Source organism: Ochotona princeps, chromosome 19, assembly GCF_030435755.1.
Source record: "Ochotona princeps isolate mOchPri1 chromosome 19, mOchPri1.hap1, whole genome shotgun sequence".
Lineage (NCBI taxonomy): Eukaryota > Metazoa > Chordata > Mammalia > Lagomorpha > Ochotonidae > Ochotona > Ochotona princeps.
Window position 1 is genome coordinate 50,670,279 of NC_080850.1, and position 24,786 is coordinate 50,695,064.

The 24,786-nt window shown below is 48.4% G+C and overlaps 2 protein-coding genes across 5 annotated transcripts in view; one reads left to right on the top strand and one right to left on the bottom strand.

Annotated features, from left to right (window-relative positions):
* SNAP47 (synaptosome associated protein 47) overlaps positions 1-17,952 on the bottom strand; it is a 48,043-nt gene extending 30,091 nt beyond the window's left edge. The window contains exons 1-3 of one of the 3 annotated variants that reach the window (XM_058677295.1): positions 17,777-17,952; positions 9,812-10,356; positions 115-605 (exon numbers count right to left, since the gene is read on the bottom strand). In XM_058677295.1, the coding sequence (XP_058533278.1) occupies positions 115-605; positions 9,812-10,356; positions 17,777-17,872 (1,132 nt within the window). In that variant the 5' untranslated portion in view covers positions 17,873-17,952. The remainder of the gene's footprint in view (positions 1-114; positions 606-9,811; positions 10,357-17,776) is intronic. The other 2 variants (XM_004586334.2, XM_058677296.1) reach the window with 2 other exon arrangements.
* A 1-nt stretch (position 17,953) lies between these two features.
* JMJD4 (jumonji domain containing 4) lies at positions 17,954-24,451 on the top strand. 2 transcript variants are annotated; one of them, XM_004586536.2, is made up of 6 exons: positions 17,954-18,329; positions 18,466-18,631; positions 20,478-20,603; positions 21,447-21,648; positions 21,950-22,096; positions 22,500-24,451. In XM_004586536.2, exons 1-6 carry the CDS (start codon positions 18,068-18,070, stop codon positions 22,797-22,799), a joined length of 1,203 nt encoding a protein of 400 aa, XP_004586593.1. In that variant the 5' UTR covers positions 17,954-18,067; the 3' UTR covers positions 22,800-24,451. The 2 variants fall into 2 exon arrangements, with proteins under 2 accessions (XP_004586593.1, XP_036352892.1); XM_036496999.2 differs by having other exon boundaries at positions 21,411-21,648; positions 22,500-24,449.
* The last annotated feature ends 335 nt before the right edge of the window (positions 24,452-24,786 follow it).

Sequence of the window (24,786 nt, forward strand, 5' to 3'; positions counted from 1 at the left end):
TTTTCTGTGTATAAACAACAAGTGAGCTGTTTTTGGTGAACTGAGAGACACACATGCTGAGTGTGTCAGCCATCTCAGAGGTCAGTGCACACACTGGCCTTGCTGGTCACCCACCTGTGTGCCACACAGAGCAGCTCTTCTCTGCAGAGGAAGACACTCCTGAGGTTCTGAACATGAAGGCATCTTCTAATAGCTCAATCCTCTTGCTGAACTGAACTTCTAGAATGGGAACAACTTTTGGCATCTTGGCAGATAGCACACGATAAACCACATCTGGCTTTCCAATGAAGCGCTGACGTATGCTAATCTCATAAGGTGAGTGAACCTTAATGTCATCAATGTCTTCTCTTTCGAATCGGTGCAGTAGCAAAGAATTGGAGTCATGGATTTCCAACCCAGAAATGAGGATGGTGAGCCTTCCTGGTTTAGTGTGGGACTCTGTTCTTCCAGAAATAATACCAGGAATTACAATCAGAATCCCTTCTTTTCCAAAAGGTTCACAGGTAGCTGCTGAGGCGCCCTCCCTAGGCTTTGGTTCTGATGGTATCTTCCAAAACTTGGGGCTAAAGGGCCACCAGGAAGGAGATTCCAATTCTGTCAGCAATCTATAGAAGCAAACAAACAGAAAATCCAGTTGATCAGTATCTAAAGAGTAATACTTTTGGGCAGGAAGATTGTCTTAACTTCTGTGAAGCATATCATCATCTCAACTGTCATTCCCATAAGCACACGCAAAGCAGAAAGAGCAGACTACTATGTGCATGCTTTAGAACTGAGGGGCTGGGCCCAGCAGCGTGGCCTAGTGGCTTAAGTCCTCGCCTTGAACACGCTGGGATCCCATATGGGCACCGGTTCTAATCCTGGCAGCTCCACTTCCCATCCAGCTACGTGCTTGTGGCCTGGGAAAGCAGTCGAGGACGGCCCAAAGCTTTGGGACCCTGCACCCGCGTGGGAGACCCGGAAGAGGTTCCAGGTTCCCAGCTTCGAATCGGCTCGCACCGGCCATTGCAGCTCACTTGGGGAGTGAATCGTTGGACGGAAGATCTTCCTCTCTGTCTCTCCTCCTCTGTATATCTGACTTTCCAATAAAAAAAAAAAAAAAAAAAAAGAACTGAGGGGCTGCTGCTGTGGCACAGCAGGTAAAGCCACTGCCCGCGATTTGGTATTCCATACAGGCGCTGGTTCGAGCGCTGGCTACTCAATTTCCAATCAAGCTGCTTGCTACTGTGCCTGGGAAAGCAGTGGAAAATGGTCTAAGTGCTTGGGCCACTACACCCATGTGAGAGGTCTTGGAAGAAGCTCCTGGCTCTAGATTGGTCCAGCTCTGGCCACTGCAGTCAGTCATGTGGGGAATGAACAAGCAGAAGGAAGATCTCTCTCTTTCTCTCTGTCTGACTCTCCCCTCCACCCCTCTCTAATTTTGTCTTTCAAAAAAAGATGAGGAAGAACTGTGAGGACTAGTGATACGTGGCTGTTAGCAGTGAGGAGAGTGGAGGTACACCTCTTCCAACCACAATGCCACTCTTCCCATGCTATATGTTACCTTCATCTATATAATTTTGATTGCAAAACCAATCCTGGGGCCAGTGTGGTAGCTCAGCAGGCTACAGAACTGACATCCTGTATAGGTGCAGTCCTAGTCCTCACTGCCCCATTTTCTTTTCTTTTTTTTTTTTTAAAGATTTATTTATTTTTATTGTAAAGTCAGATATACAGAGAGAGGAGGACAGACAGAGAGGAAGATCTTCCGTCCGATGATTCACTCCCCAACTGAGCCGCAACGGGCCGGTGTGAGCCGATCCGAAACTGGGAACCTGGAACCTCTTCCAGGTTTCTCACGCGGATGCAGTGTCCCAATGCATTGGGCCGTCCTCAACTGCTTTCCCAGGCCACAAACAGGGAGCTGGATGGGAAGTAGAGCTGCCGGGATTAGAACCGGTGCCCATATGGGATCCCGGGGCGTTCAAGGCGAGGACTTTAGCCGCTAGGCCACGCCGCTGGGCCCAGCCCCACTTTCAATTCAGTTCTGTGCTTACTGCCTGGGAAAGCAGCAGAAAATGGCTCAAAACCTTGGCCACTGCATCCACATGGGAGACTTGGAAGAAGTTCCTGGCTTCTGGCTCTGGATTGGCTCAGCACTGGTCATTGCAATCATTTGCATCCTCTCTGTAACATCTGCTTTTCAAATTAAAACAACAACAACAACAAAAACCCACCCTGATCTCAATCTGCAGAATGTTCTATGTATGCGCTGCCCAATGCAGTAGCAGGTACTTGTAGCAGCTACTGAGTAATTACAATGCAGTCAATGCAACTGAGGAGCTAATTAAGTTCATTCACTTTTTTTGGCCCCCCCCCTTTTTTTTCACTTTTTATTATATTTTTGACAATCTTTACATAGTTAACTAGGGTAAAAAGGTTCAAGGGCTACAGGAAAGTGGGTAAGACTATTATTTCCATATTGTCTCCTTCATGTATCTGAGGTAAAGGGGGAGATAAAGGGAGAAGCCCCACCCAGTTTCCCACCCACCCCAGGTCCCGGATGTGGGGCATGCTCTGAGATACTTGCTCAAGTGGTTTTAATAGTTCTGCAGTTATGAATCACTGCCAATCTCGCCACTCCAAGCACGATGAGGTTGCTGAAGAATCCACTGATTGACATAGTCCATCATACAGCCTCCATTTGTCCAGTATTTCGCTGCCAACATATAGCTGAGGTGGTTGATTGACTTGTTCTGTCTTCTGTCTTTTCTTGGTTAGGGTTCTAAGTCCGGCAGCTTGAATGGGGAGATCCCAAAAGAAACTTTGTCTGAGGTGTTCCCAGACCAGATTCTTGTATGTACTAGCAAGTACAGGGCCAGGTACAGTCCATCACCCCAATCAGCTGGTGGTTGCAATTGCTGGGTTGGTTCTGTTTTCAGCCCTGTCTTCCACTGGAACGAGTGGGTGTTGCAGTCCAGCCTGGTTCTGCCCAGCACATACTCAGCCCTCACATAAACCAGTGGGAGCTGCAGCCCAGTCAGAGCGACCCACAATAACCCCCACCAGGCCCGCCCCCTGTCCTGTCCTTGCCAGTATGTGTAGCGGACTAGTCCAGTCTGTCCCACATCCCATTTGACTCTCGTACATGTCGATGGGTATTGAAGCTTAGTTCATCTAACCAGTTCCACTATCCAACCCTCACGGATGTTGGGTGCCTCTCTGTCTAGCCACCCCAGCCCCTGCCCTAGTTTTCGTGCCCTCCCGTGGGAGTGGTAACCCAAGAGGGAGGAGCCCGCTATTTCCCTCCCAGGCCACTCCTACTCCCGGATTATGCACTCTCCAGGTGGTTCTGTAGTTTGACTTGACAGAATTAGCCCCCAGTGCCAGCTTCTGCCAGCTGAAGCTGCAGCTAAGCCCAAACAACCCTCACCCACTCTAATTTTGTTTGCACCAGTAGGAATAATCCACCCAGCCTGGCTTTCATTCACTTTTAATGTGGTAAGTAGTCAGTTACCATATTAGACAACACAACTTGAAAGTAACCACCAATAATATTAAAAAAAAAAAAATGGAAATGGTCAACAGAAAGGAGGCAAGAAAAGGAAAAGCAAAGATCAAATAAAACAAATAGAAAACAAGTCATGAGATGGCAGAATTAAACTTAACTATATTAGTATTCACAGTAAACACAAATGGACTAAAAATTAATTAATGAAGAGAGCCTGGATAAAGAACCAAAATCCAGCAATCCCTTGTTTATAAGTAACATACAGTAAGATCTATCTATCTTACTGTATGTACAAATATATCAATAAATAAATATAGATAAACAGACAAAACACAAGGACAGACCTGGAAAGAAACATTGTGCCAAAAGTAAACTTTGACAAAGAATGCTACCAGAAATAGAGAGAGGCACTAGACAATAATGGGGATCAGTATGGGTGTAGGAGGGCAGCTAAATGAGATGTTCTCTGGAGACACCACAGTGAAAAGCTACTCATGCACCACTCTACCTCAACAACAGCATGGGAAAGCAGGTGAGAGACTCAAGTGCCTGGTTTCAGTATTGTCAGAAAGATACAGCAAACCCTTCTCCCAACTCCCAGGAACAGAGTGGAGGGAGGATACTTCTCACATGAGGGAAGTACAGGGAATTAAGTTCAGGCTTTATTACTGGGTCCAGTGTCAAACAGAACCTCACAGCTGGTGCCTGAGACTGCACCACTGGAACCACACAAGCTGGCAGCTTGAACCAGTCCCTTAAATACAGGCAGCACCTGGTGGACAAAGGCTTACCAGCTGGGGAATACAGGACATGACAACGTAACAATAAGAGAACAAAGTCCACAGCCTCAGTTGCTCAGGGGATGTGCAGTAACTGTGTAATGGAGACTAACATCTCTATTAGCATGTCATTTAACGTCAGACAATCTCATTATGTGTGAGGAGTTAGATGGGATGATAGTAAACAGCTAGGATCCTCCTAGTCGCTCAGTTATTTTTTTCTAAAATATAAAAATTGTATTTCTACTCCATGTCTTCATTTTACCAGAGCATGTTTCTCCCAAGAGACAGGGGCAGAATTAGCATATCAACTCACCACCTAAAGTGGCCTACCTAATTCCATCTCTGGATCATTGTCAAGGAGGTGGCGTCTGAATGGTCAGTTTATCATTAGAAAAGGACTGAGGAAGTTGACTGATAACATTTTTCTGGGGTTTTGTCTCAGAGCCAGGAACTATAGAAACCAGAACTTCTTTTTTTTTTTTTTGAGACTCCTTTGATAGGAGGTTTTAGAAGATAAAAGCAGCGGAGATTCAAGATGGCAGCATAGGGTAAGGGCACATTGAAACAGAGAGAGAAACATTAGCCAGTGGGAAGCAAAGAGGGCACAGTCCAGGAAATATGAGAGAACAGAACGACAGCAGAGGGGCACCTGGAGACTGACAGACACGGAAAAGCAGCGGACACAATGGTGTGGTGTTGCAGTGACTGATACCCAGTGGCATTCAGTGAGCGGCGATCTAAACTGCACCAGCAGCCGGAACTCCACCAGCAACATGGGAACATAATATTGACTTTGGCATGATACGGGTCAAAATAGGTTCATGTGGTCCTCAGACCTAATGGCCAACAGGTTCCAGCAAGATCAGCACCACCAACACCCTAGCTACATGGGATAACTGGTGTCTCCCTAATCCTGGGAACTGCTAGAACCGGAAGTGGGAGAAAGGCTGTACAGACAACGGTGCAGCCTCAGCATGGTATCACAGGAGGTGGAGGGTGGTGAGCCAGGAGCTGGGCTATGCAGACCATGGTGGAAGGGTATATATACTATAGCTCGTGTATTTTTGTTTATTTATTTATTTTAGTTTCATCTCTTCAGTTTCTCATTGCATTCTTTGCTGACTCATAGATCATACAGTAGCATCATTTTCTTCAGGAAGGTTCTTGATTTCCTTTTTCATTTATTCAGTGACACATGAGTCATTCAGTAGCATGTTATTTAACTTCATGGTATTTTTAATTTCTTCATGCATTGTAAATTTCTGTTTTTCTTTCTGTTGTTGATTTTGTATTGTGACTTGTCATTTAAGGAGATGCATGTAGTAGAGACTGACATGTCCAGATGTGAGGATACAATGCAGTATGCATCTCTACTTCCAGATCAAAGATGGACTCTGAATGAAACTGTTAACTATATCTTTTTTTTTTTTTAACGATTTATTCATTTTATTACAGCCAGATATACAGAGAGGAGGAGAGACAGAGAGGAAGATCTTCCATCCGATAATTCACTCCCAAGTGAGCCGCAACGGGCCGAGGCACGCCGATCCAAAGCCGGGAACCTGGAACCTCTTCCAGGTCTCCCACGCGGGTGCAGGGTCCCAAAGCTTTGGGCCGTCCTCGACTGCTTTCCCAGACCACAAGCAGGGAGCTGGATGGGAAGTGGAGCAGCCGGGATTAGAACCGGTGCCCATATGGGATCCTGGGGCTTTCAAGGCAAGGACTTTAGCCGCTAGGCCATGCCGCCGGGCCCAGTTAACTATATCTTGACAATAGGATGCTGGACTCTCTTACCATTGTCAATGTCCACAATGACGGACATATGACTGTTTATGAAGAACTATGCTATAATAATAAAATAGGGGAATTCAGTGGGGATGGGGATGCTTGGGGAGGGGGTAAATAGCCATTGTGGCCATTTGGGGGGTGAATCAGTGAACAAAAGATCTCTCTTTCTCTCTTTCTGTGTGAGTATGTGTCTTGTTCTCTCTTTAAATCTACTGTTCAAACAAAAATCTAAAAAACCTTTTTCTAAAAAAAAAGATTATGTAAAGTTTTCTGTCAACCATACAATACAAATGGTTCACACATTGAAAGATTATTGAAAGTCTATATATTCATATGTTTCCATCCAAGTATTAGAGTAAATTGTATGAAAGTTCCTCAGAAAATGAAAAATAAATCCACCATATGATCTACCAAATGCACTACTGGATATATACCCAAAAGCAATGAAATCAGATTTCTAAAAGGGTTACCTGCACTCCATTTTCATCGTAACATTATTTACAATAAGCAAGATATGACATCAACCTAAGTATTCACAAAGTGAAGAATGAATAAAGAAAATGTGCACACATTAGGGGAATATTATTCAGTAATAAAAAGAAGAAAACCCTGCCGTTAACTGACATGTATGAATCTGGGGGGCATTATCACAAGGTAAAATAAGTTGGGACCCGAAAGACAAACATGGTATGTGCTCACTGATATGTAATGAGTGATCTTATAGAAGACAGTAGGACAGTGGTTACTAGGGCCAAGGGACCAGAAAGTGACCATTCATTTAGATATTATGGTGCGGACAATTCTAATGTTCCCCAAAGAAACACAACTTGGAAAGGAGTACAAGAGCTCAGAAATGTTAAGGGGTACGTTTCAACTACATTTCCTAGCAGGAATCAAAATTAAACGAGGGGTCATACCTAGTTTAACATTGCACAGGAGGGGGCCCGGCGGCATGGCCTAGTGGCTTAAGTCCTCGCCTTGAATGCCCCGGGATCCCATATGGGCACCGGTTCTAATCCCGGCTGCTCCACTTCCCATCCAGCTCCCTGCTTGTGGCTTGGGAAAGCAGTCGAGGACGGCCCAAAGCTTTGGGACCCTGCACTCACATGGGAGACCTGGAAGAGGTTCCAGGTTCCCAGCTTCGGATTGGTGCAGCACCAGCCGTTGCGCTCACTTGGGGAGTGAATCATCTGATGGAAGATCTTCCTCTCTGTCTCTCTTCCTCTCTGTATATCTGACTTTGTAACAAAAAATATATAAATCTTAAAAAAAAAATAGTTAAAAAAAAACATTGCACATGAGAAAGCACGCTTTCTAAATCTCTTCTCAAGTCCCCAATAACCCACCAGATGCAACATGGTCACAACAGAAAAGACCACAAGACTTAGTGTGGCTACTGGAGTGTTAGCTGTCCAGCAGCAATGTACTTGGTCCATGGAACCCAAGATTAACACGGGTGGACTCTGACTGATGGTCAACAGCCGAAGTTTATTTTATAGGGTCACATAGGATAAGGGAGCGGATACTGAGCTTATCTACGGGACCCATCAATTGTTTCCATACCCTTGTTTGAAACTGTTTTGTATATCCCACCAACTGTTCTCATTCAAATGCTACCCACTCAGTTGTTCTCATACAAATTATATCCATTTAGTGACACAAATGGCATCCATTCAGTTGTTCTCATATAAATGTTATCCTATCAATTGTAATCCTGTGCTCAATGACCTTCTAGAATCACAATGTCCTTCTACACTGGAACGGATGGAGATGTACATCCCCAAATTGTATTTCACGTAGGAACTGAAACAAGATGGCTTCTGCTTAGAAGCACTGTTCTGTCAAAAAGAACCCGGACCTAAGACGGTCAAGTAGCTGCGCTCACCCAGATCCTTGCTTTACAGTGCCTTCCAGTCCCTTTTTCTGTAGAAGCCCACAGGGATTAGCCCCAGGTCATATTCCTCAGTGATCTGGGGAAAGTGACTGAGGCCCCATCAGCAGGGCCAAAAAGCAGAGCATAGACTTCCAAGGTGTGATGGCTAATGCTAGGCCATGGTGCTTATACATTTGGTCAAATCATACACTGAGTTTCTGTGAAGGTGTTTTGATGAGAATAACTTTTAAGTTACTGGCCTTTGATAAAGAAGATGGAGCCCTAGAACATACCTGGGTCTCATCTGATCACTTGAAAGTCTAAGTAGAACAAAGAGTTGTCTCTTGGGCATCATGGCACAGTTAGTTAAGCAGCTGCTTGGAAGGTCTGTATTCTATACTTGAGTACCAAGAATAGAACTCTGTTTTGAAAAGTAAACATAGAGGTTTCAAATATAAAAACTTGAGCTTGGTATGTTGAAAAAAGGACAATACTCAAGGACATGCCTTTATAGATAATAGCCAGAGGGCAGTTAAAAATGGAAGACTGAACATACAGATTTTTTTTCCCCAAGGTCAAAGAAAAGATAAAACAGCAACAAAATTTGTAATCTGTAAAAGAGGTTAACCTAGCAGATCCAAGCAAGTAAGCTTTAAGCCAGCAGCAGGAACACAGGAAAAAGAACCTGATGTCCATCATAGAGCCCAAAAAGTGAAGGAAGTAGAACCAGGGACATGTGGAGCAGAGGCAGAAACGGGGCCCAGAGACAGGGCAGGTGGGAAGTCGGCCTGGAGGAGCATAGTGAGCTGGCCATCCAGAGTACGTACACACACACACACACACTCTGCTAGCCAGAGGCAGAAGTTGGAACTATGGTCTCTAGTGGTTTCAGCTGGGAAGAGTGTGATGCGGGGAAGAAGCAAGACCTTTCACATTGGAGAAGCCCTCCAAAAGGCTCAGACCTCAGACCTAAAGGCTGCAGTCCAGAGTCTAGCTCCTGACAGCCTCAAGCACACATGCAGTAGGAAAGGAGAGATGATGAGAAAGACACAAAATGAAGCAGGGGAAAAGCATACAGAAAAAACAACAACAACAACAACAACAACAAAAACAAAACGGCCTCTTAAAAGTGAAACAAAGTCAGTGATAACTTCCTAAGAGTTAGGACTCATCATCCAGGAGAAAGATGCTACTCAAAATAAGCATTGAGGGGAAAGGTAATTCCTAAGACTTAAATATAACAGAAATAGAAAAACAGAGATAAAATTCAGGTTACATGCAGTACCATGAACAGGAAAAAAAAGGCAAAATGAGACAGGAATAATAGTACATACTAGTGCAGGATGTTAGGTATACAGAAAACAGGAATTCCCAAGGAATCAAGCTTTTGAAATGGAGTGAAAGGGGCAAGTGTTTGTTTCAGAGGTTATGAAGCCTCTTAGGACACCTGCACCCCAAATTGAGTCTGGCTACTCTACTCCAAATTCAGCTTCCTGCTAAAGCACACTCTGTCCCTCACACAGGAGACCTGGATGACACCTTGGCTCTGGTCTAGCCAGCCCTGACTGTTGTGGGCATTTGGAGAGAGAACCAACAGAATCTCTTCTCTTTTCTCTCTCTGCCCTTAAAATAAAAATGGAAATAAAAATTCACCAAAACTCATCCTCCCAAGCATGACTTGGGAGACACATGTGTCCTAATCATCAAGTAGGAGCCACACTCAAAGAGCTCATACCTCTATGTGTCACTACGTATGCTCCACATGGCATGCATAGCAGGTACACAGCCATGTTCTCAGAATATGGTTTATACACAGAACATGCATCATAACAATAACATCTTCCCAGTGAGCCCAAAGCAGTTTCTAGGGTAGCCCACCTGTCAGCCACATCCAAATCTGATTCCATCTTCTCCAGACACCTCATGGCGTTGCTCAGCTGCTCCCCCTGGTGGTGAAGGACCTTTGCAGTATCTTCCAGCCGTTTCTGGGACCCAGCCATCATTCCAGTGAGCTCCTTTCCCCGGGACAAGGGGGAAACCATGGCCTCCACAGAAGCTCCTGCCTGGGACAGCAGCAGCTCCCTCCAGAAATGCTCAATGATGGTAAAGACTGCATTCCGATTTGGCTGCAAGGAGCTGAACCAGTGCTTGGCATGGTCTTTCTCCAGGATGGTGATGGAACTGAAGATGAAATGGGAAGCCTCCTTCTTCATCTCAATGATGCTGGCAAGGGGAAAGCCAACCAGAATTTCACCAGTTCTGTCAGCTGTGAACTTCAAGGAGTGTGATGTTAAGGACAGCTTTCCATGGACCCAGCGTTTTTCAGGGTCCAGGTAGTAACAGCAGGGCCAGGCATGGATACAGATGTCTTTGCTCATCTTTTCCTGGAACAGTTGTGCCACATGGAAGCACAGCCTTTCCCTCTGGTGGAGGTTAGAGGGAGGGGGGAGAAGGAGACAGAGAGAGGTTAGTGGGCAAGGGAAGCTGACTAGAGACCTCAGCTTTGGCTAGACACTCAGAAACAAGCAGCAAGGGCAACCTTCGGGTTATTCTGAGCTCTGTCGACAATGACAGGCGCCAACACTCCTAATGAGCAGATGAGGGGGACAGCTAGGATCAGAACAGAGCCCCTCAGACTCATTCTCATGCCTAGGTCCCCTGTGGGGGCTTTCAAACTGTCATTCCCACTACTAGGCCCTAGCCTTAGCCCTAACCCCAACCCCAACCCTAACCCTAGCCCACCTCCCTTGAATCTTGTGGCTGAGATATCCTCGTTGCTGGACAATCCCACAGGTTTCTACCATAGTAGCCTCCTGAAATTTCTATGTTGTAAATTGTACACAGCAAACGATCTGACAAATGTTTTTCCTCCTCAGAATACTAAGTTATATTAGAGTTGTGCATAACTTCATAGCCAGAGGTAGATGTGTACATCTACTTGTGTGCTACCATAGGTACCAAAGCATTTTCACATTTACATAGACACCAATAAATACAGTCTGAAAAACCACGGCTGTCAAATCTGCATTAAACCTTTATATTACTTTTAGTCCAATCATCTCATACAGAATAGGTCAAGATAGGATGACCACCTGTCAGATAAGGCCAGCCTAGCAGTTTATGGCACTGAGTAGGCAGGGGCACAGTCTGATAATGCCTAGTCCTGTGAGATTCCGAGTCAGTAGTACTCTAATTGTGATGGGGCATTTCTTCTATTGCCAGTTGTAATACCCAAATCCATTACTTGAATGCAGGGGTTCCAATATTGGCTCTGCTCTCAATTTCAGCTGCCTGCTAATGTGCATCCTGTGACACAGCAGGTAATGCCTCAAGTGCTTGGGCCCTTGCCATTTATATGGAAAATATGGATTGAATTCTAGCTCCAGCTGCTGTGAAGAGTTGGGAAGTGAACCAGCAGATGGGAAAGCACTCACATTTGCTTGCTTGCCCACTCTCTTTCCCCCTGCCCCCATCATCAAATGTATTTAAATATTTTATAAAAAGCAAAGTGAAACTTTTATTAACAATCACTTGACACTGAGTGACTCCTGAGCATATACTAGTGTGAGGTATTCCACAGGCAAGGAGTAAAACTAGTCACAAAGTCCCCAGAGAACCATTTCACCTGGCACTGCATCATCAGAGGAAGCTGTGGTTCCAACGTCAGCTCCTCCAGTTCCGCCCCAAATTTTATGACTTTGAAAAAGTTACCTCACTTCTGGACTTCTGTGTGTTCACCATTAAAATAAGTTAAAAACCTAAGAGTCACACCAGCTCTAAAATACTCTAAAATTCAAAGAGAAAGGGGCTGAAACCAAAGGTGATAAGATGAAAAATGATAGCATTTCTCCTATCACATTACAAGTACAAGAACAGTACTCACACTTGGAAATACCAAGAAAGAAGCAGAAACATGAGCAACAACTTTTATACCAAAGATTTCCAAGCTGCTGTTTCCAAACTCCAAAGTAAACAAGGTGGAAGGGTAGAAGTAAGGACAATGTCTTCACCATGTATCAGGAGCTATAACTACACACACACCCCCCTGCCATTCAAACTCACCTCCCACCCTAAATGACACATATGTCCCAAAGAATAGCCAGGAAAAAGTGTCCCTGCTCCCTTCAAAGGCCAGGCCTTCCTCACCAGCCCTCAACACCAACTCTTCCTCCTCTCCAGCATTATGCTTATCTCCTTCTCTCCCATCTCAGGCCCTGAAAACCTGGTTAAGTTCAGGGATAGACACTAAACACTTGAGGCTTTGTGGGCCACAGGTGTGTCACAACTACTCAAATCTGCTCTTTTAGCATACAAACAGTCACAGAAAACAAAAACGAGTATGGTTGTCCCAACAGAAATGCATTTACAGACATGCGGTACCTGGGCTTGACCCACAGACTGCAGCTTATCCCTTTCCTAGGTCACTTCCTCAATTTGCTAACATGCTCTAAGATCCCCATCTTAAAACAAGCACAAAAACCACACCCCACTGCTGAAGTCCTCTGCCTCCCAAGCACTGCTTTCCTGAGACACTGTTTCCTGACTTCACTCCACCAATACACAGGAACCTCCAGACAGGCTCCATTCCCACCACTTGCCTGGCATATCTCCCAGTCACTAGTATCTCACATATCTGATAATACCTGTGCAAGATGTTTCCTCAAGGGCTGCTTGCACCCCAGTGCTCTCCTGTGACAAATTTTATGGGTACTTCTTTTCACTTTGCTGATTCTTTCTCTTACACCTGCCTAGATGCAGCCTTTGTCTCATAGGCAATTATTCTTGAAATGTGTTCAGAAAGTACCATGGCATCAGATATCACCTCCAGGCAGACTATGGTCAAATGCACAAATTGCCAAGGCTTCAGCTGAGACGTCTTATCACCCACTGGCATCTCCATTCCTCAGGCCTCTACTTACCACTCAGTGAAGGCTCCAAGGACCAACCAGTTTTCACGGATTCCTCTCTTCATCTTCTCAACAATCCTGGCGCAAGTCCTCTATCCCCACAGCCATATCTCTGTCTAAGGCAGATCATTACCCACCTCGACAACCTCTCATTCAACCTGTTTACTTGACCCTGCCTCACCATCTATTTCCCATCTAGCAGCCAAAGAGTCACAAAACAGAAAGAGAGGATTTTGTGTTAGGGTGCAAGATGAGACAATCTTGCACACTAAGCTGCAGCTACAACAATAGCATCCTACATTAAAGTGCTGGTTCAAGTCCCAGCTGCTCCACTTCCAATCCAGCTTCCAGCTAATGATATCTGGGAAGGCAGAAGATGACCCAAGGGCCTGGTGTGATGGCCTAGTGGCTAAATCCTTGTCTGGCACAACCAGGACCCCATATGCGTGTCGTGTTTCATGTCTCAGATGCTCTTCTTCCCATCCAGCTCCCTGCTTGTGGCCTGGGAAAACAGTCGAGGACGGCCCAAAGCTTTGGGACCCTGCACCTGCGTGGGAAACCTGGAAGATGCTTCTCACTCCTCGCTTTGGATCGGCTCAGCTCTAGCTGTTGCGGCCACTTGGGGAGTGAACCAACAGACAGAAGACCTCTCTCTATCTCCTTCTCTCCATATATCTGCCTTTCCAATATATTTAAACAAACAAACAAATCTTAAAAAAAAGAGAGACAACCCAAGTGCTTGGTCTCTTGACACCCAGATGGAATTCCTGGCTCCTGGCTTCAGCCTGACCCAGTCCTGTTATGGTCATTTAGAGAGTGAATCAGCAAATGGAAGATCTTTTTCTCTGTCCCTCTGCCTTTCAAATTTTTTACTTTATTTTTGAAAGAACTAGAAAATGTCAATCTTCTGTCAAAAGCCTTTCCCAATATTCTGAGTAAACTCTTCTGATGGGCTCCGACTGGCATGTGGCTCCACCATGTAGTCCTTTTTCTCTGCACTCTGGTCTCCCACAGCCATTGCACTGCAGTCTTAGTGCTCCTGACTCAATGTATTCTTCAGGGACTCCAGTTGAAGACTTCTTTCTTTAGCTCTTTGCTCAAGCAGCACCCTCACCTCCCTAACACACTGACCCCAACCGCAGCACTTCAACATCAGGAGTCCCTGTTGATGTTCACATGACTGTCAGCTCAGTCGGCTCTCAGTGCAGGAGAGGATCATGGGAGGGGCTCCTGTGCAGCACTCTTGCACACACAGACAGCAGTATATCCATGCTAGTATGTCTGTTCCCTCACTAAGCTGTTGGAGTTCTCATTTAGTGTCCTCTGCTGTACCCTGGGATGAGCCTCCACCCTTGCAGATGTGTGCCTGGAGACCTGTACTGACCCTGTGAAAACAGAGTGCATGACCGTGGGAGGTCATGGCAAGGAGCTGGTCCACACAGCAGTGACGCTCTTGGGGAGGAAGACAGCAGACACATAGACTGCACTCATAACACTGCGACTGTTTTAATGGGTCTCTTTCAATATTTCCATAAGACATGTGCTCCTTGAGGGGACTCAGTATCAAGTAAACACCCTATTTTTAGTTCATTTCCAAAGTCACCAAACAAGTAACATTTTGCCCACCTTCCACTAACTTGAGACTGGAAGGATAACAGTGAAGCACTGTGAGCCTGTGGGGGTGGACAGCGCAGCTGGCCGGCTTTTCCATTACCTGCCTCCTGCTCGACAGCAGACCCTCTTTCCACTCCCTCAGAGGTTCCCATCTGTACCCAGGAGGTTACATCTCAACACCACAGCTTACTCACAGGACAAACACCATATATCATTCTCACAGTATTAGACTTGAAACCCCTGTCCTATTGTTTTCTGTGTGACCACCCTGTTCCAGAAAGTTCATTGTGCAGGTCTAACCAGGATTCAGGCTGAACCTCCCAGAGTCTGCAAGTGCAACAGAGCTCATATTAATACTAGAGGGCCACCGTGTGGACAAGGAGTAGTAGGGCACCAAATATCTAGCCCAAGAGCTGCATCTCTAAATTTACAGGTATAGTTGTCCCACTGACTTGTTGATCTTGGGGAGTACAAGGCCTTACACATCCTTCTCTCAGCCACAGGGCTGCAGAAACTCATCTGGCAACACCTCTCTGTATTTCATATATTTCCCCATTAACGAAACTTTGTATCAGATGTCCACATCTTGAGATCACCTTAAATACTCTGCTCCTGATACAAGTCCTATTGGTTCCCAATATTCTTCACTCATTACAACTGAAATGTTTAATTTTTAAAAATTTGGTCAGCATGTAGTCAAATATTATACTGTCATTGAAGGTTTTTAAAGTTTAGGAGCTGGTGCCAAGGCTCAACAGGTTAATCCTCTACCCTATGGTGCCAGGAACCTATGTAGGTGCTGGTTCATGTTCTGCCTACTCCATTTCCTATCTAGCTCTCTGTTTATGATCTGGGAGGACAGCAGAGGATGGCCCCGGTTCTTAGTACTCTGTAATCATGTAGAGATTTGGAAGAAGCTCCTGGTTCCCAGTTTCAGCTCAGCTCAGCTCTAGCTACTGTGGCCATTTGAACCAGTAGATGAAGGATCTCTCTGTCTCTCCTTCTCTCTGTAAATCTATCTTTCCAATAAAAATAAACAAATCTTTTAAAAATTAAAGTTTAAAAATTACAAAGGTTCACGTACTCTAGTTTCTACACATACATGAGGCTATGGTGGAAAGAGAAACTCATGTATATATATGTTTGTGTGTGTGCTGGGAACTGGAACTCAAATTCAAATTCAGGTTCTCCCACGGTACTCTCCCAATTCTGTGACCACATGAACAGGAGGAGGCTTTTCTAGAGCAGCAGGCAAGCAAGCAATTCCAGATACCAGCTGCGGGTTCTGGCACTGTATACCTTGAGGTAACACTGGAACTCTTTGGCCACCAAGTCCCCCACCACCACCCTGCTTCAGATGGCAGTGCAGACCCAGGAGATCTTCCCTGTGTTGTAACTCAGGTTCCCAATACCCCTTCCTAAAGTGGGACTAATTTGTTTGAGCATATTACAGAATTTGAGGAAATACTGTTTACCAGTGTATTACAAAGGATGTTACAGAGAAAACAGATGAAAAGACACACAAGGCGAGGTATGGGCAAAGGATGCACTACTTCCCAGGAACCTCAGATGATCAGCCATCCAGAAATGCTGCAAATCCAGACCTTTTGGGTACTCGTGGAAGCTTCATCATGTGTGAATGATGAAGTCACTAGCCATCAGTGATGCACTCTCCTCTTTTCAGAGATTGGGAGTGTGGATGGAAATCCCAACCCTCCGATCCAGCCTGAGACTTTCTTGGTGACCAGCCCATCCTAAAGTTGCCAGAGGGCTACAGAGTCAGCAGCCAATTCACTGGCATACAAAAAGACTCCAACAATTTGGGAATTCTGTGTCAGCAAGTGTGGGGAGGGACCAAAAACAAATATATATTTTATGATAGACTGCATGCACACGCAAGAAGGGATAGACTGTGTGCGTTTGTGTATGGGAAGGTGTAGAAGAACTGGAGAAAGGAAGTGATGTGGAGAATGAATGAATGGACAGCCTGGAAAAAAACAGACTTTGTAAAAGTCATCTGTGGATTTTCTACCATGTCTTAGCTTGTGACCACAACAGACAAATATTGGCTAGGAAGGAAGTATAACTCACAATCCCAAAAAGCATCTCTCCTCAACCTGTCCCTACTCCTTTTCTCACTATTGCCACTCACCACCTGGATCTCAGACTTCCCAGAACCACTTTCCTCTACATACTCCTTCTCTGACCCTTCCTGCGCAACATCACAGGTCTTGATATAGTCCCTGCTCCCTCCCAGATCAGAGCCACAGCATCTCTCTGGGACCTCCTTTATCTTAGCTTGCGAGAATAAGTAAAATGACATTCCGGTGGCTTAATTCAGGAAAGGTAAACTGCTCCTCCCACGTCCTCAGGGAGTCTCCTTTGGGTCAGGAATGAGACAGACTTGGCACAGATTTTAGAGGCACAATCAGGCATCCTAGACTATCCATGCACATCTCCAAATGGATTCAGAGGTCTTTGGCTGTGCATTTAGCCTGTCAGGAAGATCAGAGGAGTTTGCATTGCATTTCCTCATCCATCATCATGTGACAGCCTAGGACCTGCTGCCCAAAGTCCACTGAAGGAATGTAATTTGCAAAGAGGCAGCAAAAAATTATATTTTCTTCTCTTCTAATTCATGTGGATAAGTTTAATTTGGCAAGATTTATTACTAAAACATGCAGGGCCAGTCTCAAATTCCAACCTTCACACTTCATGTACTGCATTCACTCTCCAGAATTCTAGATTCGCTATCTCACCCACAATTCTCCACATTTCCCCCATCCCGACTCCTCCTCTACTCCACCCATAGTGCACCACCTTCCATATTACCATGGATACCATTTTTTACTCTGCACTCAATCATGTCCACAGATATGACTGTCGATCCAACCTCACCATCTCCATGGGCCCATCATACCTTCATACTCGTCTAGTTCATACACATTACCATCATTCAACACTTCAGTATCACATGGCTCAGAGTCTCCCCCTCACCCTCCGCAATCACACAACTCCACAGACGTCACCGTCTCCTTTACACAATCCCCACAGAGGTCACCGTTCCCTCCACATCCCACCATCCCCACAGACATCACCGTTCCCTTTACATCCCACCATCGCCCCAGACGTCACCGTCTCCTCCTCATCCCACCATCTTCACAGACGTCACCGTTCCCCTATATCCCACCCTCTCTCCACACTTTCTGGGGACATCACGTCTCTCCACAGCCCACCCTAACCCTCCGGGGCTTGGGGAAGAGCAGAGCTGGGCCAAGGCTGGGAGGAGCATTGGTCACAGGCTTGTCCCGGCCGCACTCACCTGAGGCGCTAGGGGCGGCGCGCAACCAGGGAGCCCGGGAAAGAAGCCAGACTCTGGACCCTGCCCGGAACGGGGCAGGAAGCATGATGTGCGCATGCTCGCAGCTTGGTGCGCGCGGTTCCAGGTCCGGCAGGAAGGGAGCGCGCTCGGACTCTAGGTTCCGAGGCGGCCCCTTGTCGTTTCGGCTCCGGCCGGCGCACCCCCAGAGCGGTTTCGGTGAGTTCCTCGTTCTCCGCGGCCGGCTGGAGTTTGGAATCAGGCTCTGCACCCCAGCGCCCGCAGGCTCCGGCCATGGACCGGGAGACGCGCGTCCACGCCGAACGCCACTTCCGAGGCCTCCGAGACGGCGTCCCGGGCGGCGGCGGGACCCCGGGCCGCGTCGCCTTCATCCAGGCGCCCGAAGCCTTCTCCTACGCCGACTTCTTCAGGAGCTTCCTGCTGCCCAACCTGCCCTGCGTGTTCTCCCGGGCCTTCACCGAGGCCTGGGGCAGCCGGCGACGCTGGGTGACGCCCGCGGGCAAGCCCGACTTGGACCACCTGCTCCGGAAGTACGGTGAGGGCCAGGCCCGCGGTGCTGGGACGCTGGAGCAGGAACAGGGACCGAGGGGTCCACCGTTTGCGGAGGTGTCGCGGGTGAGGAGTCCCGGGAGGGCGCCCCGCGTAGCAGTCTTCCTGATCTGCTGTTGCAGGAGACGCTGTCGTCCCCGTGGCAAATTGCGGGGTCCGAGAATACAACTCAAACCCCAAGGAGTACATGGTCCTGCGAGACTACATCAGCTACTGGAAGGACTACATCCAAGGAGGCTACTCTTCACCAAGGGGCTGTCTCTACCTCAAGGACTGGCATCTGTGCAGGTAAAGGGGCTCACAGCGCCGACCACCTCACTGCGCTCCCCGAAGCCTTTCTGATGGAGACGAAGGCTGGCTGCCTTCTGAGTTGTCTCCCCTTCTGCTGGAGCAGTCAGCTCCTCCCAGTTCGCTTGGCCTGGTGCTGACACCATGAGGAACGTGGCTGTGCATGGCATGGTGGTTGTACTTACTCCCTTCCTCCTGGTCACCTTTGCCTGGGGTGTCCCCAGCTCACCTGATCTTCTCCATCCCTCTCTCTCAGGTGCCCCTGGGCCCACCCCCGCCAACTCCGAAGCCCAGGCCTGTGCCTGTCACCTTGCCAGCACCAAGGCTCCTGCATCCTCCTGCCCCCCCCCACCAGATCTCTGTAGATCCAGATCTTTTTGCACAGCTGTGCCAGTCTCATGTTGATTTCCCACTCCGTGTATGTTGTCCCGATCCCTTCCTGGTCTGTCTGTACCTGCCACATGCTGTGGTTTCTGTTTGGTATTTTAAAACTTTGCGGTGGTGTGAAAGAACGATATGCACTCAATAGAAACTACACTGATGAGTTTTGGTTTGGGTCTTTCTCCACATCAGTCCCGGTATTTCCAGTGGGCTTTGGACAGTGCGTGGTAAGCTGGGGTGTGCCACGTACCTGTCTGACTTAGGAATTTTCAACATGGACCAGTTGGGCCAGAACCCATCCAAAGCAGAAGGATACCTTGGTGCTTCACCCGCCCCAGAGACTAGCTCTCATTCCCACTCTGGGAAGCTTCTCTGCCCCTCCCCGGGATGTCCCAGCTGCATGGGCCTTTTGGGAGCAGGTGCCATCCGGGTCTCATCCCTAGCAGTGAGTGAGTAGATGTGGGCACTCATGGGGGCACACTGAGGGTGAGCACAGGCCCCTGCCATTGCCACAACCCACCTGCCAGCTTACCTCTACCACCCTGTGAGTTGTAGGGAAGCAACGAGTGGCTTTCAAGGCTTCAGTGTATACCAAATGTTGCATGGGACACACTTATATTAGAAAACTGTAGGTTATTGTAAAGTTAATGTTTGACTGAATGTTTTGTATTTTATCTAGCAACCATGAGAAATAAAAAAAGATCAGAAGAAGGCATGGGGGCAGAGGACATAATATCTGAACATGGTTTTTGTGGATGTGTAGGAGTCTGTCAGGGAAACTAAGGAATGCCAGGCAGAAGGACTGGCACGGTCTTGGGGAAGCTGTACATGGTTGCTGCTACTGGGGCTGTGATCCACCATTGTCTCTGGACTTTAAACAAATCCGGGAGCCCTGTGCTATGTGGCATTGGTAGCTTTTCCTTAGCTGGGGCAAGTGTAATGTAATCCTGTAATGTGCCCATTAGTGGACTTTAGGAGTAAAGTCACAGGGAATGAAGAGTTGAGAGGGTATAGGGATGACTCGCAGGCCTGGGCCTGTGGCCGAGCATGTACTGGGCAGTTGAGTTGTCTGGTATTTGGGGAAGTAGCAGAAGAGGTCCCGCACTTAGGAACCAGACTCCTAGGCTGCTGCAGCCAGAAGCCAGAATCGCAGGACTAGTTCACAGGGACCTGCTGCACGTGGTACTGGCTGTGCCCTCACAGTACACTCCAAGGCATGTTTCTTGGTTAGAATTCTGAGATGTGCAGTTGGGGTGGGGTTCAGCTTGAGTCTGTCAGGGGCTTGTGACTGTTGGGCAGCTCCAGCAGGCCTGGTGGGATAACATGGCCCTGCTTATATGTGGTGGAGGCAGCAGAGTGTCACCATGTGGTCCGTATGTGTTTTATCGAGATCCTGCCTGAGGGTGGGCCTGTGGACCAACATACACGAAGTAGGCTCTCACTGCAGCCCGTGCCTACCCCTTAGGGACTCCTCAGCAGAAGATGTGTTCATCCTGCCTGTGTACTTCTCCTCTGACTGGCTGAATGAGTTCTGGGATGCCCTGGATGTTGATGACTACCGTTTTGTCTACGCGGGGCCAACAGGCACCTGGTAATGCCATAGGTGAACCACAGTCACTAGTGCTATGGTGAGCTGGGAAGCGTGGCCACCCATCTGGCTCACAGGCTAAGGCCGTCACAGTTGGAGGCAATCATTCTGCACGGGGAGGCCTTTGGGGAATGGGAGTGCTCTACTTCAAGGGCTGGCATTTGACACAGCTGGTAAAGCTGCCACCTGTGATATCGTCTTACCTGAGTGCCAGTTCAAATCCCGCTACTCCACTTCTAATCGAGCTCCCTACTGGGAAAGCAGCAGAGGATGGCCTGAGGCCTTGGATCCCTGCACCCACATATGAAGAAGCTCCTGACCCAGTCTTGCTTAGACATTTCGGAAGTGAAACAGCAGATGGAAGGCCTTTGTTGCTCTTTCTAACTGCTTTTCAAACAAATCCTAAAATAAAATTTTATAAGGGCCCGGCGGCATGGCCTAGTGGCTAAAGTCCTCGACTTGAATGCCCCGGGATCCCATATGGGCACCGGTTCTAATCCCGGCGGCTCCACTTCCCATCCAGCTCCCTGCTTGTGGCCTGGGAAAGCAGTCAAGGACAGCCCAAAGCTTTGGGACCCTGCACCCTCGTGGGAGACCTGGAAGAGGTTCCAGGTTCCCGGCTTTGGATCGGCATAGCACCGGCCGTTGCGGCTCTGTTGGGGAGTGAATCATCGGACGGAAGATCTTCCTCTCTGTCTCTCCTCCTCTCTGTATATCTGACTTTGGAATAAAAATAATAAACAAATAAATAAATAAAATAAAATTTTATAAAAGAAGAAATAAGGCACAAGCTGGGTGTGTTTGTCACAGGTCACCGTTCCATGCAGACATCTTCTGCTCCTTCAGCTGGTCTGTCAACATCTGTGGGAGGAAGAAGTGGCTGCTCTTCCCGCCAGGACAAGAGGAGGCTCTGCGGGACTGCCACGGTGGCCTGCCTTACGATGTCACCTCCATGCTCCAGCACTGCGGTCCGCCCCTTGAGATCATCCAGGAGGCTGGAGAGATGGTGTTTGTGCCCAGCGGGTGGCACCACCAGGTGCACAACTTGGTAAGGTGGCTACACCCTGCCCTGTGTTACCCACAACCTGCACACTTTGCCGGACCACAGTCCCTGTCACCTCTCTGGATGGCTCCCTGCAGAGCCAGAACATGGGGCAGGGTGCCATAGACAATGCAGAGGCCCCAGCTCCTGGGTCCCACTCCTGCTCTGGGCTCATCTGGGTGGCTGTGGACTGAGCTGATTTCAGCTTCTTGGTATATTCCAATGGACCCAACGTCCCCTCCTTCCAGCTGGGCCTGGCACCCGGGAATCATGTAGCAGGCTCGTGGTCACTGCCTTTCCCCTCCAGGACGACACCATCTCCATCAACCACAACTGGGTCAACGGCTGCAACCTGGCCTCCATGTGGCACTTTCTGCAACGGGAGCTCTGTGCCGTGCAACATGAGATCAGCGAGTGGAGGGACTCCATGCCAGAATGGCACCACCACTGCCAGGTAAAGCTTGCTAGGCTGGACTGGGAGTACAGGTGGGATCCATGTCAGGGCCGAGGCTTGCTTGGCTGGATGGGGGATGCAGGAGGGGTTTTGTGGCTAAGGCTTGCCAGTGGCTGAACTGGGGATGTGGGAGGGGTGTAAGGTAGTAGCCCTCCATTCTGGGGAGGATGTGACTGTAAGGCCCAGGAGGCAGGCAGTCATCAGCTGTGTGTGAGGGATTAATCCGGGGCCAGCTGAGTGTCAGGGCCAGCTGCCAGTCCTCAAGAGACTCGTAGGCATTGTGGCTTGGACTCAATGGGTTGCTGCCTCACCTGTCAGTGCCTCTGCTCACTGGACTGCACTGGGATCCTGTGCTGTCTTTAGCAGTGACCACATGGCTGACTGACCTATCATTTTGGTTCAGGTCATCATGAAGTCCTGCTCAGGGATCAACTTTGAAGAGTTTTACCATTTCCTCAAGGTCATTGCTGAAAGGAGACTCCTTGTTCTGAAACAGGGGGCAGAAAGGGCATCAGAACATGACCCAGACACGGGGCTTGGCCTGCAGCAGGCTGCGTTTGACATCAGCCGCCTTACAGAGGTGCTGGCCTCTGTCATTGCACACCCTGACTTCCAGAGGGTGGACACTGGTGCATTCTCACCACAGCCCCTGGAGCTGCTACGACGGTTGGAGGAGGCCATGGCCGCCATTGCAGAACTTTAGCATCCCTGGAGGATGACTGCCAATGTGCAACCTCCCTGCCCAAGACTTCCCGCCCACCCTCATGGCCTGGAAAGTGCCCCTGTGGAGCAAGAAGAGCTCCTTTCTGGAGACCTGCCATGGTCCTGCCTGCCCAGGGCTGTTTTATGATATTGCTAGGCATGGGTCCTCGGTGAGCACTGAGTCCTACTTGCTGTGACATTGCCTGGGATTGGGGATGTTGGGCCATGCAAGCCTGCTGGCAGTCAGTGAACAGCTGTGTGACTGTGTTTCTGAAGAGTCTCCTGACCTTTTGGTGAAGGTGAGGACTCCTGAGTGACGGATGTCCAGCCTGGCCTGTCACCCGACATAGGTGCATTACCTCCACCCTCTGTCCTGAGCTTGGACTCCTGTTGGGCTTGGTGCCACACATGCCCAAGCCAGTGTGTGAAGCTAGACGTTTGCCCCTGTAGCTAACAGGTTGCAAGGTCACCGTTGTGCCAGGGAGTGTGGGTGTTCAACCTCTGAGCAGATCTAGCACCTGCTTGGTAGTGACTGAGCTTGACAGTTGCACAGGAAGATGGGAGCAGAGCAGGGATGATAGATGCCAGAGGCTCTGTCAGTTTCCCGGGTGCCCACATTAGCAACTGTACCCTTGGTGCTTCATGGTTATGAGGAAGACGCAACCAAGTACGCCAGCCCTGCCTGGTCTGTGGGGTCAGGGGCTCCTCAGAGTTTCAGGTGGGATGGTAGATGGCCACAGGGCAGCACCAGGGGCTATTCAGGGGCCAGCTGAACTCCTACAAAGCCCTTAGTGACTGGGACACTGGTGGTCTAGCAAAGTTCAAGACAGGAAAGTAAAATATTAACACTGTCAAATCATTGAGTATTGTTAGCAGTTGTTTCAGAACCTGTATCAGCAGTATTACCTGTTGAGTCTACACAAATAGTTCCAGGGTGGTCACAGGTGCCAAGTGGTGCCCCCTGAGAAGCTGACCTTGGAGGTTGTTGGGGACCTGGTCCTTTCCTCATGTGGAGACATCTCACATGACTGTATGGCCCTGAGCTCCCAACCAGCAGTTCTGGAAAAGTGACCACTCCCTGGGCTAGGCTGGAGGAGTAGCCATTGGGGCATGTCAGGGACCCTCCCAGCATGGGAATTTTGCTCTGAGGAGCCAGTTTCCCCAGGATTAAGGCAGCTTTTTGTCTTGTGAAAACCACATTCTTTCAACTCCTTCATGTGCCCTGATGCAATCACTGTCCTGTTATAGATCCATTCTCTAGGCATAAAAACTACCCAGTTGACCCACACTGTCCTGTTTGGTCAGGACCTGGACTTCCTGGGGCACCACAACCCTTCAGTGCAGAAGCGCTTTGCCTGCTGCAGCCTGGCCTCAATAGGTTTTTTGTTTAAAGATTTATTTTTGGGCCCAGCGTGGTAGCCTAGTGGCTAAAGTCCTCACCTTGCATGCGCCAGGATCTCATATGGGTGCCGGTTCTAATGCCGGCGGCCCTGTTTCCCATCCAGCTCCCTGCCTGTGGCCTGGGAAAGCAGTCAAGGACGGCCCAATGCCTTGGGACCCTGCTCCTGCATGGGAGACCCAGAAGAAGCTCCAGGCGCCTGGCTTCAGATCGATGCAGTGCCGGTCGTTGTGGCCAGTTGGGGAGTGAGTCATTGAACAGAAGATCTTCCTCTCTGTCTCTCCTCTATATATATCTACTTTGCAATAAATCTTTTTCTAAAAAAAATTATTTTTGTTGGAAAGACAGAGTTACAGAGAAGAAAAACAGATCTTCAGTTCACTGGTTCACTCCCCATGTGGCCACAACAGCTGGAGCTGGGCTGGTCAAAAGCCAGGAGCTTCCTCCAGGTCTCCCATGTGGGTGAGAGGCCCAAGGACTTGAACCATCTTCTGCTGCTTTCCCAGGCCGTAAGCATGGAATTGGATCAGAAGTGGATCAAACTTGGGCCCATCTGGGATGCCAGTGCTGCAGGCAGAGGCTTAGGGTA